Genomic DNA, 11,940 nt, shown 5'->3' with positions numbered 1-11,940 from the left:
GAAGCCAGAATTACCCTGGTAAACATGAAGATTTTCTTCATGCTCCATTCCTGTCCTAGGCCGATTTGTATGTAGTATATGTAGTAGTTTCACACTCTCGTTATTACTCTTCTTTTTTCTGTCTTTGTTCTAGAGATCTCACCTAGTATTTTGCTGGAGAAGAATAAGTCTTTGAAAGAAATCATGTTAGAACTTTCCACTCCACCCCTTGTCTGTCTCATAGTCCCCTTTCTGAGGTCCCCTGGAGGTCTTCTGTCTAGGGGTGTCCTGTTGCAACCAGACCTAGAGGAAATTGCTGTCTTGCAAAGCTGGCAATCATCTGAGCCAGCCAAAGTGAGAGGTGTCATACATACTCCACAGAAGGTTACTGCAGTGATGGGAGAGGGTTATCTAGAAAACTTTCCAAAAGGAGCACAGTTGACTCCAGGGTAGGCAAGCATGTCTCCTCAGAAAAAAACAAATGCACAGGTGCCAGGTCTTTTAGCAAAGGAGGGACAGTAGGCTGAGTCCTGTTTTCAGGAAAGAAATTAATGTCAAGTATTTTTGAACTCTTCTGTGCTAGGGCCTGTGTCAGGTACGGAATGTGTTATCTTAGAGGATTCTTTTAGGAATTTCTTGGTGTTTTGCTTGTTTTTTTTTTTTATTTTTTTTATTTTTTGAGACAGCCTCACTCTGTAATCCAGAATAGCTCTGAGCTCATTATGTAGCTGCAAGCTGGCCAGAACTCAGAGCCGTCCTCCTCCCTCAGATTCTTGAATGCTGGGGTTACAGATGTGTACCACTGTGCCCACCTTCTTTTCTGGAGTAGGTATTGCTGTTTCTTTTTATAGTGAAGCAAAGGTTCAGAAAATAATAATTAGCCAACAATACAGTGAATAGTTAATAACAGATCTAGGGTTCCAGCTCTTACTATTGAACAGTAGCTCCTTCTGGTGCTGTTGCAAGGCTCACTTCAGTGTGTGATGAGAGAAATACATGTGGTTTAGTGAGAAGGAAGTGGGCAGGATGCAAGAGAAGCCACAACAGTTCGAGTGAGAAATCTTGGGTTTCTTAAGAGTACTAAAACCAAGTTCTTTCTTTTTTGTGCCTATTTAACACCCTATCTTTAACATTAAGACTCTATTTTTAATGTTTTGTCTACATGTGTATCTGTGCATCATATGTATTCCTGGTGCCAGCGGAGGACATCGGATTCCTTGGACTGGAATTCTCTCCATCCCCTGAGCCAGCATGTCACTGTGTCACTGAAGCTGGCCTCCTACTTGTACTTTTGTCTTCTGTGTTAAGTGCTATTGTTGCAGGTATATACCATCACACCTAGTTCAGCACATCCTTTCATTTTGGTTGACAAGGAAAGGCTATATATAGTGTAGTATAGTTGGCAACTCTCTTCCCTTGTGAAAGAAATTTTGTTAACACTGAAGTAGAATAAAAGGCAGAGTCCAGTAGAAGGAACAGAACCGTGGACCTCTGCACCTGTGCAGTATGGAAGACAAGCTGACGGAGAGGCAAAGAATGATGCACGTGTAGATGATAAGGGGAGTCAAGAATGAGAAGAGAGGGATGAGATCAGTACAGGGATGGTGGCTTGTTGGTCAGATAGGAAGCAGAAGACTTTAGAATGTTTGTTCATGGACAAGGGTTCAGAGGGCAGATTGGATTCAGTTCAACTGCTTAGCTGGAAGCCCATACCATCTGCCTTTTTCTCACTTTCTGATTCCTGTGAATCTCTAGGCTTCCTAAATTCTATGATGATCTACCTTAACATTGAGTAAGTCTGTCTTTCCTTTTTGTTCAGTGTCTACGACTGAAAGGTACTGAAGGAAACCAGATGGTAGTTGAGTCCTGGATGAGTTGGTGAGCCCAAGGGTTGGGCTGTTGGGCCTTGTTTTGCTGGGATTTGCCTCCCGTGTGGTATCAGTCTGTGGTATCTTTGGAAAGAGGCACTGATCACCTTGAGGATATCAGAGAGTGATCTGGATGGAGACTAGGAGTAAATAAATAGGGTGATTTATGTAGAGAACATGAGATAATCTGCATGAATCTCATGGCAGCATAAAATCTTAGCATTGACCGTAAAGACTTTAAGGTGATAAAAATCTTTAATAATCTCTTATTTCAGGCTGCAGGAATAATTAAATAAACCCTTATTACTTTATTTTAAACTTTTTGGGATAAATATATACTAAAGCTGAGAATTTTTCAGTTTTAAGCCCTGTAGTCAGGCATATCAACATTCTTTCCAATTAAATATGTTAATATTTACACTAAGTGAAATAAAGGCTGTTTATTTAAATAAGATCACAATGGTTGGGGCTAGGGTTTGGGCCAAAGCTATAGAAAAAAAATGTTTTTACAGAGATTATTTATTTTGAAAGTATAGGTGATGGACTGTGGCATATAGTTAATTCTCAGGTTATTATGAAGAATGAGAATGTGCTGGTAAAGCTTTCTGAACATATCACATGGTAGGTATGTGTATGCAGTGTCAACAAAACACAAATGTGTTAGATTTTTGGCTCGAAGGAAAAACATTCTCAGCACACAGCCGTGGAACAAGCGACCTTGCAAGAACTGTGCACAGCTAGGAGCTGAAGGTGCCTTAGGACAGTCTCTCACGGTGGAATGGTGATGGACTCATTCCTCATGAACATTATTTGCACATGATATCCCTTCCCATGTATCAGAGGGAAAATGGTGTGTGTGTATGTATGTGTGACATGGGATTATCACACAGAATTCCTTTATATTTCTTTATAATGTAATAAATATCCTACTGCCATATATTTGTTCACATCTCAGTTATTTTCTCAGAATAGATTTATCAAAGGGAAATTTCTTTTTCTTTTTTTTTTTTTTTGGTTTTTTGATACAGGGTTTCTCTGTGGTTTTGGAGCCTGTCCTGGAACTAGCTCTTGTAGACCAGGCTGGTCTCGAACTCGCTGGTCTCGAACTCACAGAGATCCGCCTGCCTCTGCCTCCCGAGTGCTGGGATTAAAGGCGTGCGCCACCACCGCCCGGCCAAAAGGAAATTTCTTAAGAGAAAGATGGATATCTTAGCTTGTGATCCATCAGGTTCAGTATGCCTTTGTATGCACACGTGTATAGCGGAACCAGAGTTGAAGTTGGGTGTATTCCTCTGTCATTCTTTACTTTGTCTTTTGGGACAGTCTCTGAATCCAGAGTTTACTGAATGCCCAGGGTGTTTCAGAGATCTACCTGTCTCTTCTCTGTCCTCCTCCTCAGTACTGGGGATTCAGACTTGCAGCTGGCTTTTATGTGGGTGCTGGGAATCTGAATGGAGGTTGTCGCTTTTTCAGACAAGGAGTTTTCCCACTGAGCCATTCTCCACCTCTAGGCCTGTATTTCATTAGTTTTCTACAAGACCATTTCTTGGAGGTTTTTTAAGTTCATGAAAAGATAAGTTTTGGGAATAACTAAACTTACACATGATTGACTGACCAGTGGTTCTCGACCTATGGGTTGTGGCCCTCTTGACAAGCCACTATCTCCAAAGATATTTACATTATGATTCAAACAACAAAATTAAAGTTATGAAGTAGCAACAAAAATAATTTTATGGTTGATAGTCACCACAGCATGAAGAACTGTCTTAAAGGGTTGCAGTGTTAGGAGGTGGAGAGACACTGGACTAGATGCTCCCTTCAACCATGCAGATTCAGTGGACAGACATTTTGAGGTACCTCTTCCTTGTTTATTGGGGGTCTAAAGAGACCCATTTAGTCTTAGAAATGACAAATGTCCTACACGGAGCTGCCTCGTCTGTGTCTTGTCCCGTGGTGCTTGGTCCAGCTCTCTGAGCTGCTGTGCTAGGTTTTGTTTCAGGTCTCTGTGACTAACACCACGACTCGATGGCTTTAGTTTTCTCTGTCCTTACAGCTGTGGCTCCCTGCCTATTATATTTTATTTCTTCTATTATCCATCCTTAACTGAAAATGAACTCCCCCATTGGGCAACACCACTTCCTGTTTAGTATCTCTGTTTGGGAAGTGGCAGCAGCATGAAATACTCCCATGATGATGTTGCACCATGTGATACAGTATTGCATGCTGTTGTGACACCGGGACATATAGGGGTTCTGGTGGGAATTTTACATTCTTGGCTGAGGGTACACAAAAGGACAGGTTGACAGGTGATTATAATGATTTGATTGTTTAAATACAAGCTTTATTTTTTAGGTAGATTCTTGACTCTCAAAATCTCAACACCAGAGAAAGAAGTTGTAGGTATTACTTTGGGGTTCTTTGTTGGAACTGAAGGAAGAGGAAGTTGTAATTATACACAAGACCAAGAGAATCCTTTTTTTCTTTTTCTTTTTTTTATTATTACAAATTTTCACCTCCTCCCATTTCTTTCCCCCTCCCCCCTTTCCCCTTCCCCTTCCTCTCCAGTCTGAAGAACAGAGAGGGTTGTAAGTCCAGACAAGTACCACCAACACATTTAAGAAGCATAGTGAGACTTGGGTTGAAATGGGGGTGGGGACAGGAAAAGAAATTCTCAAGCTAGATCTTTGGGTCTCAACTTCATCTTATTTTCCCTGCACGGTAATGTGCAGCACCTGCCTTTGCCTTCGTTCAAGCAAGACATGACTGACTAGGCCAAAGTCTTCAGGTACCAGGGGTATACACTCAAAGGGCTTCATAGCAAATACCTTTTGGGTCATCACAGTTCTGTGCATATATAGGACAATGACCCACTGTCCATTAAAACTGCTTTTTTCTGAATTTAAACATTTCTAAGAATCGGTCCCTGATCTGCTTGGTGCGGACCCCATAGATGAGGGGGTTGAGGGCAGGTGGCAGCAGCAAATAGATGTTGGACAAAAGGATATGCACTGACTTTGGGACAGTGTGGCGACCAAAGCGGTGTGTGAGGTAGGAGAAGAGACCAGGCACATAGAAGGCCAGGATGACACAGATGTGAGAACTACATGTACCAAAGGCCTTTGCCCGCGCCTCCCAGGTAGGCAGCCGAAGCACAGCATGGGCAATGAGCCCATATGATCCAGCAATGCCCAGAATATCTACACCAGACACAGCCAATGAAAGTGCTAGCCCATACAAGTTGTTGACCCGTGTGTTACCCACCACTAGCTCCACGACTGCCATGTGTGCGCAATAGGCATGGTGTATGACCCTGGCACGGAAGTGCTCAAACCGTGCTACCAGTAGGGGGAAAGGCACCACAATAGCCACAGCTTTCAGTGTCAGTGCCGAGACTGCATAGCCCACCCGGGCTTTAGTAACTAAGATAGGGTAGTGTAGTGGACGCCCCACTGCCACAGCACGATCACAGGCCATGGCCAAAAGCACACCAGATTCCACAGCAGTCAGTGCATGTACAAAGAACATCTGGATGAGGCAGACAGCGTATTGCACAGATTGGGGCCCAAACCACAGGACAGCCAACAACCCTGGGGCTATCGATGTGGCTAAGCCCAAGTCGGTAGCTGCCAATGTACCCAGGAGTAGAAACATGGGCTGGTGCAGTGCAGAGTCTATTCGGATCACTGTCAAAAGTGTTGCATTGCCCAGCAGGGCCAGCAGATACATGGGCCCAAACACCAGTGTCAGCCAGGTCTGTCTGTCCCCCAACCCTGGGATGCCAGTCAGTATGAAGAAAACTGGGTATTGGAAGGTGGAGTTGGACTGTGAAGTTCGACTGGGTGTCATCCTGTAAGGATAAAGTTTGGGTCTCATGGGTATTATTCCTGATAGGGGAGGCAGGAGGAGACATTCTAGAGATGTCACAGTGACACAGACCCATCCATGGACTGGCAAAGGGCTGAAATATTACAGGAGCAAAATCTTTCCTTGGCATGGGTTGGATGGATAATTATGGTCACGATACTAACTAGGGTGGGAGAATCCTTTGCTCCTAGTAATCCGTGAGTGTTGTAGGGAGAGCAGAGGCAGGGGCAGAAAGGAAGGCTTAAGGAAGTGGTTAACTGATACAGTGGCTGGTACTGGCAGAGCCCTCCAGTGTGAGGTCATCTGAGGAGACAGAGCTGAGATGACTGCCTTCTCTCTCAGAGTAGAGTCCAAGAACGTTCAGTCTTGGTCTATGTATTTGGGGAGAAGACTGGTATGGAGTGACCAGTTATCTTGTTTTAATTATATTTTTGGGAGGGACTTTGAACCTCATTGATTTTGATTCTGTAACAGGGGTAGACACAGTGATCTTAACTATTTCCTTGAATTAATATTTGGGGTACCAATACACTAGGAAGCTAGGAGGAGGCAGACTAGGAAGACCGGAAGAAACTGTAATGGGGCACAAGTAGGATCAGGAGTGAAGCTGGGAGCCTGGAAGACAGAAGGAAATCTGTTGATTTCAAGGGATGCTTACATTATTCTGGATTTGGTGCTGAAGCTGTAATCTTGAACATCAGGTGGAGAGTTAAGTTGGGAGTAGGGAGCAATGAAGAGAGAGACGATGACAGCAAAAAGAACTTTTCTTGTTGGAATTCTTCCATTCTTCTGGATCCAGAAGGGGGTTCCACTAGAGACTTATTCCTGGAATGTCTCCCAAGTAAGGCAACTGGAGGAGGAAACGGTAGAAATACTAGAGTACTGAGTATGTGAAGAAACACCTCTGATGGAGGAGGCAGGGTGAGTAGATGGAGTCCCCACAAGCATCCAGCTCCAGCAGAAACTTCAGTGTTGAGTGAAGACAAAATCACAGCTGAAGACTTGACTAGGAAGTTACTCTGAGCACTGTGTGCTGGCAGCCTCTTTTTACCTTGCCCAGTGCCTCTTGGGGCCTTTTATGAGCCTGTTCTACCTGCATCCCTCAGGGCCCCTATCCTTCCCACCTGTGCCATATTAACTCTTGTCTGTACTGTACCTGCCTCAGTGCTCACAGACTCAGCATGCTCAGGAACATGACAGGAAAGGGGCAAGCAAGGAAAGCCTTTGAAATATGTGGGAAAGGGGAACATTTCCTCTGGGAGGTCTTCGTAGTTATAGAGAACTTGTATAATTCTATAGAATGGCATCCACCCCACCCTGTTGTAATAACTATTTGTCTCTCTCTTCTCACTAGAGTAGAAGCATAGAGCAAGCATTACTTCTCATTAGCCACATTGTCTTCACAGCTTCACATTGTCTAGTATTCATTCAGTTGGAATGAACTTTTATTTCTTTCAACTGGGCAGATCTGCTAGTCCCAAAGCCTAGGATGACAAGTACACTTGTTACTACAGTTTTAGGAGTTAGGTATCCATGGAGCATAAAAAATGTTGTTCACTACTGACCAGAAGATACTGAGTGCAGTTCTTTCTGCTATAAAGAGGCGTCCTTAAAATGACCACACTATGCAAAAAATCATAGTGAAAAATGGAAGTAAGTCTTAGTAGAAAAAATGGAAGTAAGGATGTAGCACCCCAAAATATCAGTGACACACATGTAAACAGTAGCAATGGAGACCAGACTTGGGTTCCTTAGCCCATACATAACAGCCAAGTGCGTTGGCTAATTGTAATTATTACAAGTGGCCTACCTGTAATCTGGCAGTTGGCCTAGAGTTGCTCTAGGCTTAGCAATAGACCCTGCCTTCATAAATAAATGGAAAGCAACTGAGGAAATCAACCTCTGACCTCCACATGCATACACACACACACCAAAACAAACAAACAAACAAAAAACCCGGCAGAACTGTTTAAAGCGTTATATGGTTAGAAAGTGCAAATACTACAATAAATGCAGCATTTTATCGAGAAAAAACCCTTGAGTTCCATAGAAAGACTTGTCAGAATTGGATTGGAAGTTCTAACTGACATATTTGGGGAAGAGTACATACTGAGTTTTCCTGCTCAGCCAGGATCATCTGTGTGAAGTTTTCTGTGTTTATCTAGTTTCTAAAATTACAAAATCGCTTAGAAGCATGAAATTCACGACTCAGTTTCCTACTGTGTTAGCTGCTTTTTAAGAAATTTGCATTTCAAAACCAACACTGTAGCAGAACTGACTGAAACTTTTGTTCCTGGTCCTGTGCCACTTGCGAAAAGATGTAGTGGCCCTAAGGAGACCTAATGTCCTCCAGAAGTTTATTATCTCCCCTTTTTTTCCATCATACTTGTGGGGAGGTACTAAAGCAGTTAAACTAACTGAGGTCAGTACTTGATACAATGGCAACACAGAAAAAGAAACCTCTTGTTTGTAGGCTGAACTTTATTGTCCTAGCAGCTGCTCCCAAATAACCACTCAGAAACTTACCAGTTATAAATGCTCAGCCAATAGCTCAGGCTTGTTACTAGCTCCTACACTTTAAATTAACTCATATTTCTTATCTATGCTCTATCACATGACTCAATACATTTTTTCAGTACAAGTTCATCTCTCTGCAGCTCCTCCTGATTCTCAGAGACTCCTCTTCTTCTTTATGTTCTCTTTTTTTCTGCAAGTCCTGCCTAACCTCTACCTGTCCAGCTATTGGTCAGTCAACTTCTTCATTAACCCATTCACAAAGACACATATTAATATAGTGTAAAGGAATATTCCACATTTTCTCTTTTTGTCTAATTAAAAAGAAATGTTTTGGCTTTAGCATAGTAAAATTATACACAACAAAAACAGCAAGTAAGAATTACAGTTACAATATCCAGTCCATTTGTATTTGGCATAAAGAAAATATTCCATCAGTTGTCCTCCCCTAAAGAGTCCAGAGTATTATACTTATAAATTATATTTTATAATTTATAATTAAATTTATAATTTACTTCCTACTATAGTTAGAGAGAAATGTAATTGTAACTATCTAGTCTTCAACCCCATCAAAGACCTGAAAGGGATATCATATTACCTGAGTAAACAGGAAGTGCAGAGCAAATGACTTCCAAAACTATAGAAATGACAAAGATACCTAGCTGCTTAGACAATCACCCATGGTTCCTCTGCAAGGTTGGGGCATCCATTCTTTGGCCTACAGGCCTAGAATATCTGACAGATTTTTCTGAAAAGCAGGAATTTTAAATAACTATTTTCTTTTATCTTGGCAGTGTTTGGCAATTGCTTTCTTTTGTGTCCTTGTCCAATTTGGAAAGCACACTGTCAGAAGTTGAAGAAAGGGCAGTTCCTTTCCCAGGAGCTAACTTTTGCCACAAGGAAAGCAAACTCTATATGGAGTTCTTTGGTGCCCATCATCTTCTCTGAAGTAGATTGATGCTGCCAGGAGCAGCCATGTCTCATTATCAAAAGAGGAAAAAAGAAACCAAAAAAAGAGGAAAATTGAAAAACAGGAAAAAAAATCCACCAAAACAGACAAAGCCTTATATTAAAACATCTTACATGCCATAGTCTATAGATCTTTGAAATGTCTGAAGACCATCATCTATCTAAATATTTATGTGTGACCTTGAAAACATACCTGACTATAAGTTTGACTGTTATAGATGGCTATTAATCTGTAGTTTTTAATTATACATTACATTTTTAAATGAGCTACATAAACACAGTACCCCAAACAAGAGTAGAAACATACAAACAGCAAAAATATTAACTTGAAATTTATATCAATAAACTAAAATCCATACCAATGTAAAATATTGTGAGATTAATAGTTGTTTTTTTGGGTTAAAGTAGATTCAATAATCTATCCTTTTTCCTATCATCCCTATATCATATTCTCCTTTTTCCTTTAGAAAGATACCTTTAAATTTAACTCTATGCTCTTTTGGACTATGTCTAAGAACAACTTATAATAAAAAACTATAAAAATGATAATATGCATAATCCATTGAATAGTCAAAACCTGTTCATTTCCCATCTCTTGGTAATGTGGGCATCATTTGCTAGAATACTTCCTATTGTCTGTAGTCCCTGCTATCTTTGGGGGAACCTTGAAAAAAAATCAGAATACTTGTTAGGTTTTGACTGGAGTAGTTTGTGAGGTTGGTCCATCATAGCCAGCAGCCTTGAAACTGTCTTGTGTGTAGAATTCTGGGGAGACTGTAACAGAGGCATTCTGAGATGCTCCATTATCTGGGTCTTCTGTTTTCATTGGTGTCTGGTCACTTTGTTTTGAAAAGTACATAAACTTCTAAAGATAGCATGCATGTCTGGCTCCTCACAAGCTCCCATAACCAGGACCAGTTGTGGCTAATAGTCTAGATGACTTCTGTGCTGTCTGTATGGCTAGGGGCTCCCCCAGACTCCCCCAGGAGGACTAGAGGTAGTTAACAACCTAGGTAACTTCTGTGCTATCTCTATGACAGACCACACCAGATCCTCCCCTAGACCCCTATCTCCAGAACCCATCTTCATAGAACAAGTGACATGTACTTTGAGAAGAGGTTCGAAGTAATCATGCCTCATTGTGCACAGGGGCTTATGTTACACCAGGATTGTTTTCCATATTGTACTGCACTTAATATGTCTACAATAAGCTGACATCAGATTCTAGAAGTTTTAACCAATGTTGGCTATGGAGTTGTGCTAAACCGAATTTCCTTCTTGCCTGACACAGATTGTAACTCTGACAGCCCTGGTGTTTGCAGAGAAGAGGACATTGAACCTCTCAGTTGCTTTGGGACTGGCATAGAAAACAGGATAGGGGAGGCTCTGTTTGGAGTTTGAGTCTGACTCTCATACTCGGATTAATGTAGCTGCCGCCATCATCTTCCATAGAGCAGGTTTGTCAGAGACCAGCATTGGCTAGGTAGGCCTCTTCTATGTTTTGTTTGGTCTTGTTTTTACTTTACATGGTCTGTGAACATATATTACCATTTATACAGTAGATTACATTTCAGAAAACCTTGGGCTTACTGGTGCCACTCAACACTGAATCCCCTTTCAGAATCTCAAGTAACTCTGAAATACCAGACCATGATTACCAGGTCAGTGTGAGACCCTGGTGGAACTAGCAGCATCACAGTAGTTGAGCTTCATCTTCCCTTAACTCCAGAGAAGAGAGAGCCCTTGTAAGGTCAGGTGGTACTACCAGATGGACATGTGGACAGATCATGGAATCACCACACACACTCACTGTCTTCTAGCATCAGTCACCCCGGCCAAATAGAGTCTTGTAGCTCTTGAAACCACTGGGCACTGTCAGCCTCTACCCCTTAGGATAGTAGATGTGCTTGTATTGAGGCCATCTCCTTTATAGTAGGATCTTGTGGAACTTACAGTCTTGTAGAATAGATCATGTCCAGTATATATTTTTGTATGTATGTATGTACATTTTTGCCTCACTGGGAGTTGAATCTAGGACTCACATATGGTCTTGGCAAGTTATTTATCACTGAGTTATATCTCTAGTCCTTAATTTTTTTCTTTTCACTAAGTTACCCAACTTGTGCTGGAACTCACTACATAACTCAGGTTGGCCTCAGACTAATGATCCTCATGTCTCAGCTTCTTCAATATCTGAGATTACTAGTGCGTGCTACCATACCCTGCCATATCTGGTTTTGCTAACCTTGTATGTATTATCTGTTCTCCCTATATATTTCCTCTTCCCCTGCAACAGAATTGCTTATTCTAACCATAGAATTCTGGGACTGACACTGTCTTTGCCTGTATTTAACCAGTAACTAACACTAGACCTATGAGACTGGATTGGGTACACCAAGGAACTTTTGTAACATACAGAATATTTTGTTTCAGAAAAAGCATGGAAGAGGTATTATTATTATTATTAATACTATCACTGGTTGAAGACATAGACCTGTACTGGGGTGTTTTCCCAAAGCTTTCCATGTGGAAGATACGGATTTTTGTAAAGGTTCCCTAGCTTTTAGAAGAGGCTCCTTAAGTGAGTCCCTTTCTTGGAATTTGGCTAAGGGCATCGAGAAATTACTTCCTGTCCAGACATGGTGTCTCATGCCTAAATCCTAGCACTTAGAAGACTGAGATAGTGGGATTGCTATTAGTTTAAGGGTAGCCTGGCTACATTCCAAAACAACAAACAAGATTTCTC

General features: G+C 41.6%; 1 protein-coding gene across 1 annotated transcript; it reads right to left on the bottom strand.

The window, feature by feature from the left end:
- Positions 1–4,724: 4,724 nt before the first annotated feature.
- Positions 4,725–5,720, bottom strand: Or52w1 (olfactory receptor family 52 subfamily W member 1). Its single transcript, XM_075974761.1, has one exon. The coding sequence runs from the start codon at positions 5,718–5,720 to the stop codon at positions 4,725–4,727; it is 996 nt and encodes a 331-aa protein (XP_075830876.1).
- Between the last annotated feature and the right edge of the window lie 6,220 nt (positions 5,721–11,940).

This window comes from Microtus pennsylvanicus, chromosome 5, assembly GCF_037038515.1.
Source record: "Microtus pennsylvanicus isolate mMicPen1 chromosome 5, mMicPen1.hap1, whole genome shotgun sequence".
NCBI lineage: Eukaryota > Metazoa > Chordata > Mammalia > Rodentia > Cricetidae > Microtus > Microtus pennsylvanicus.
Note: the sequence above shows the minus strand (reverse complement) of the source record. Positions and strands in the feature narration are given on the sequence as shown.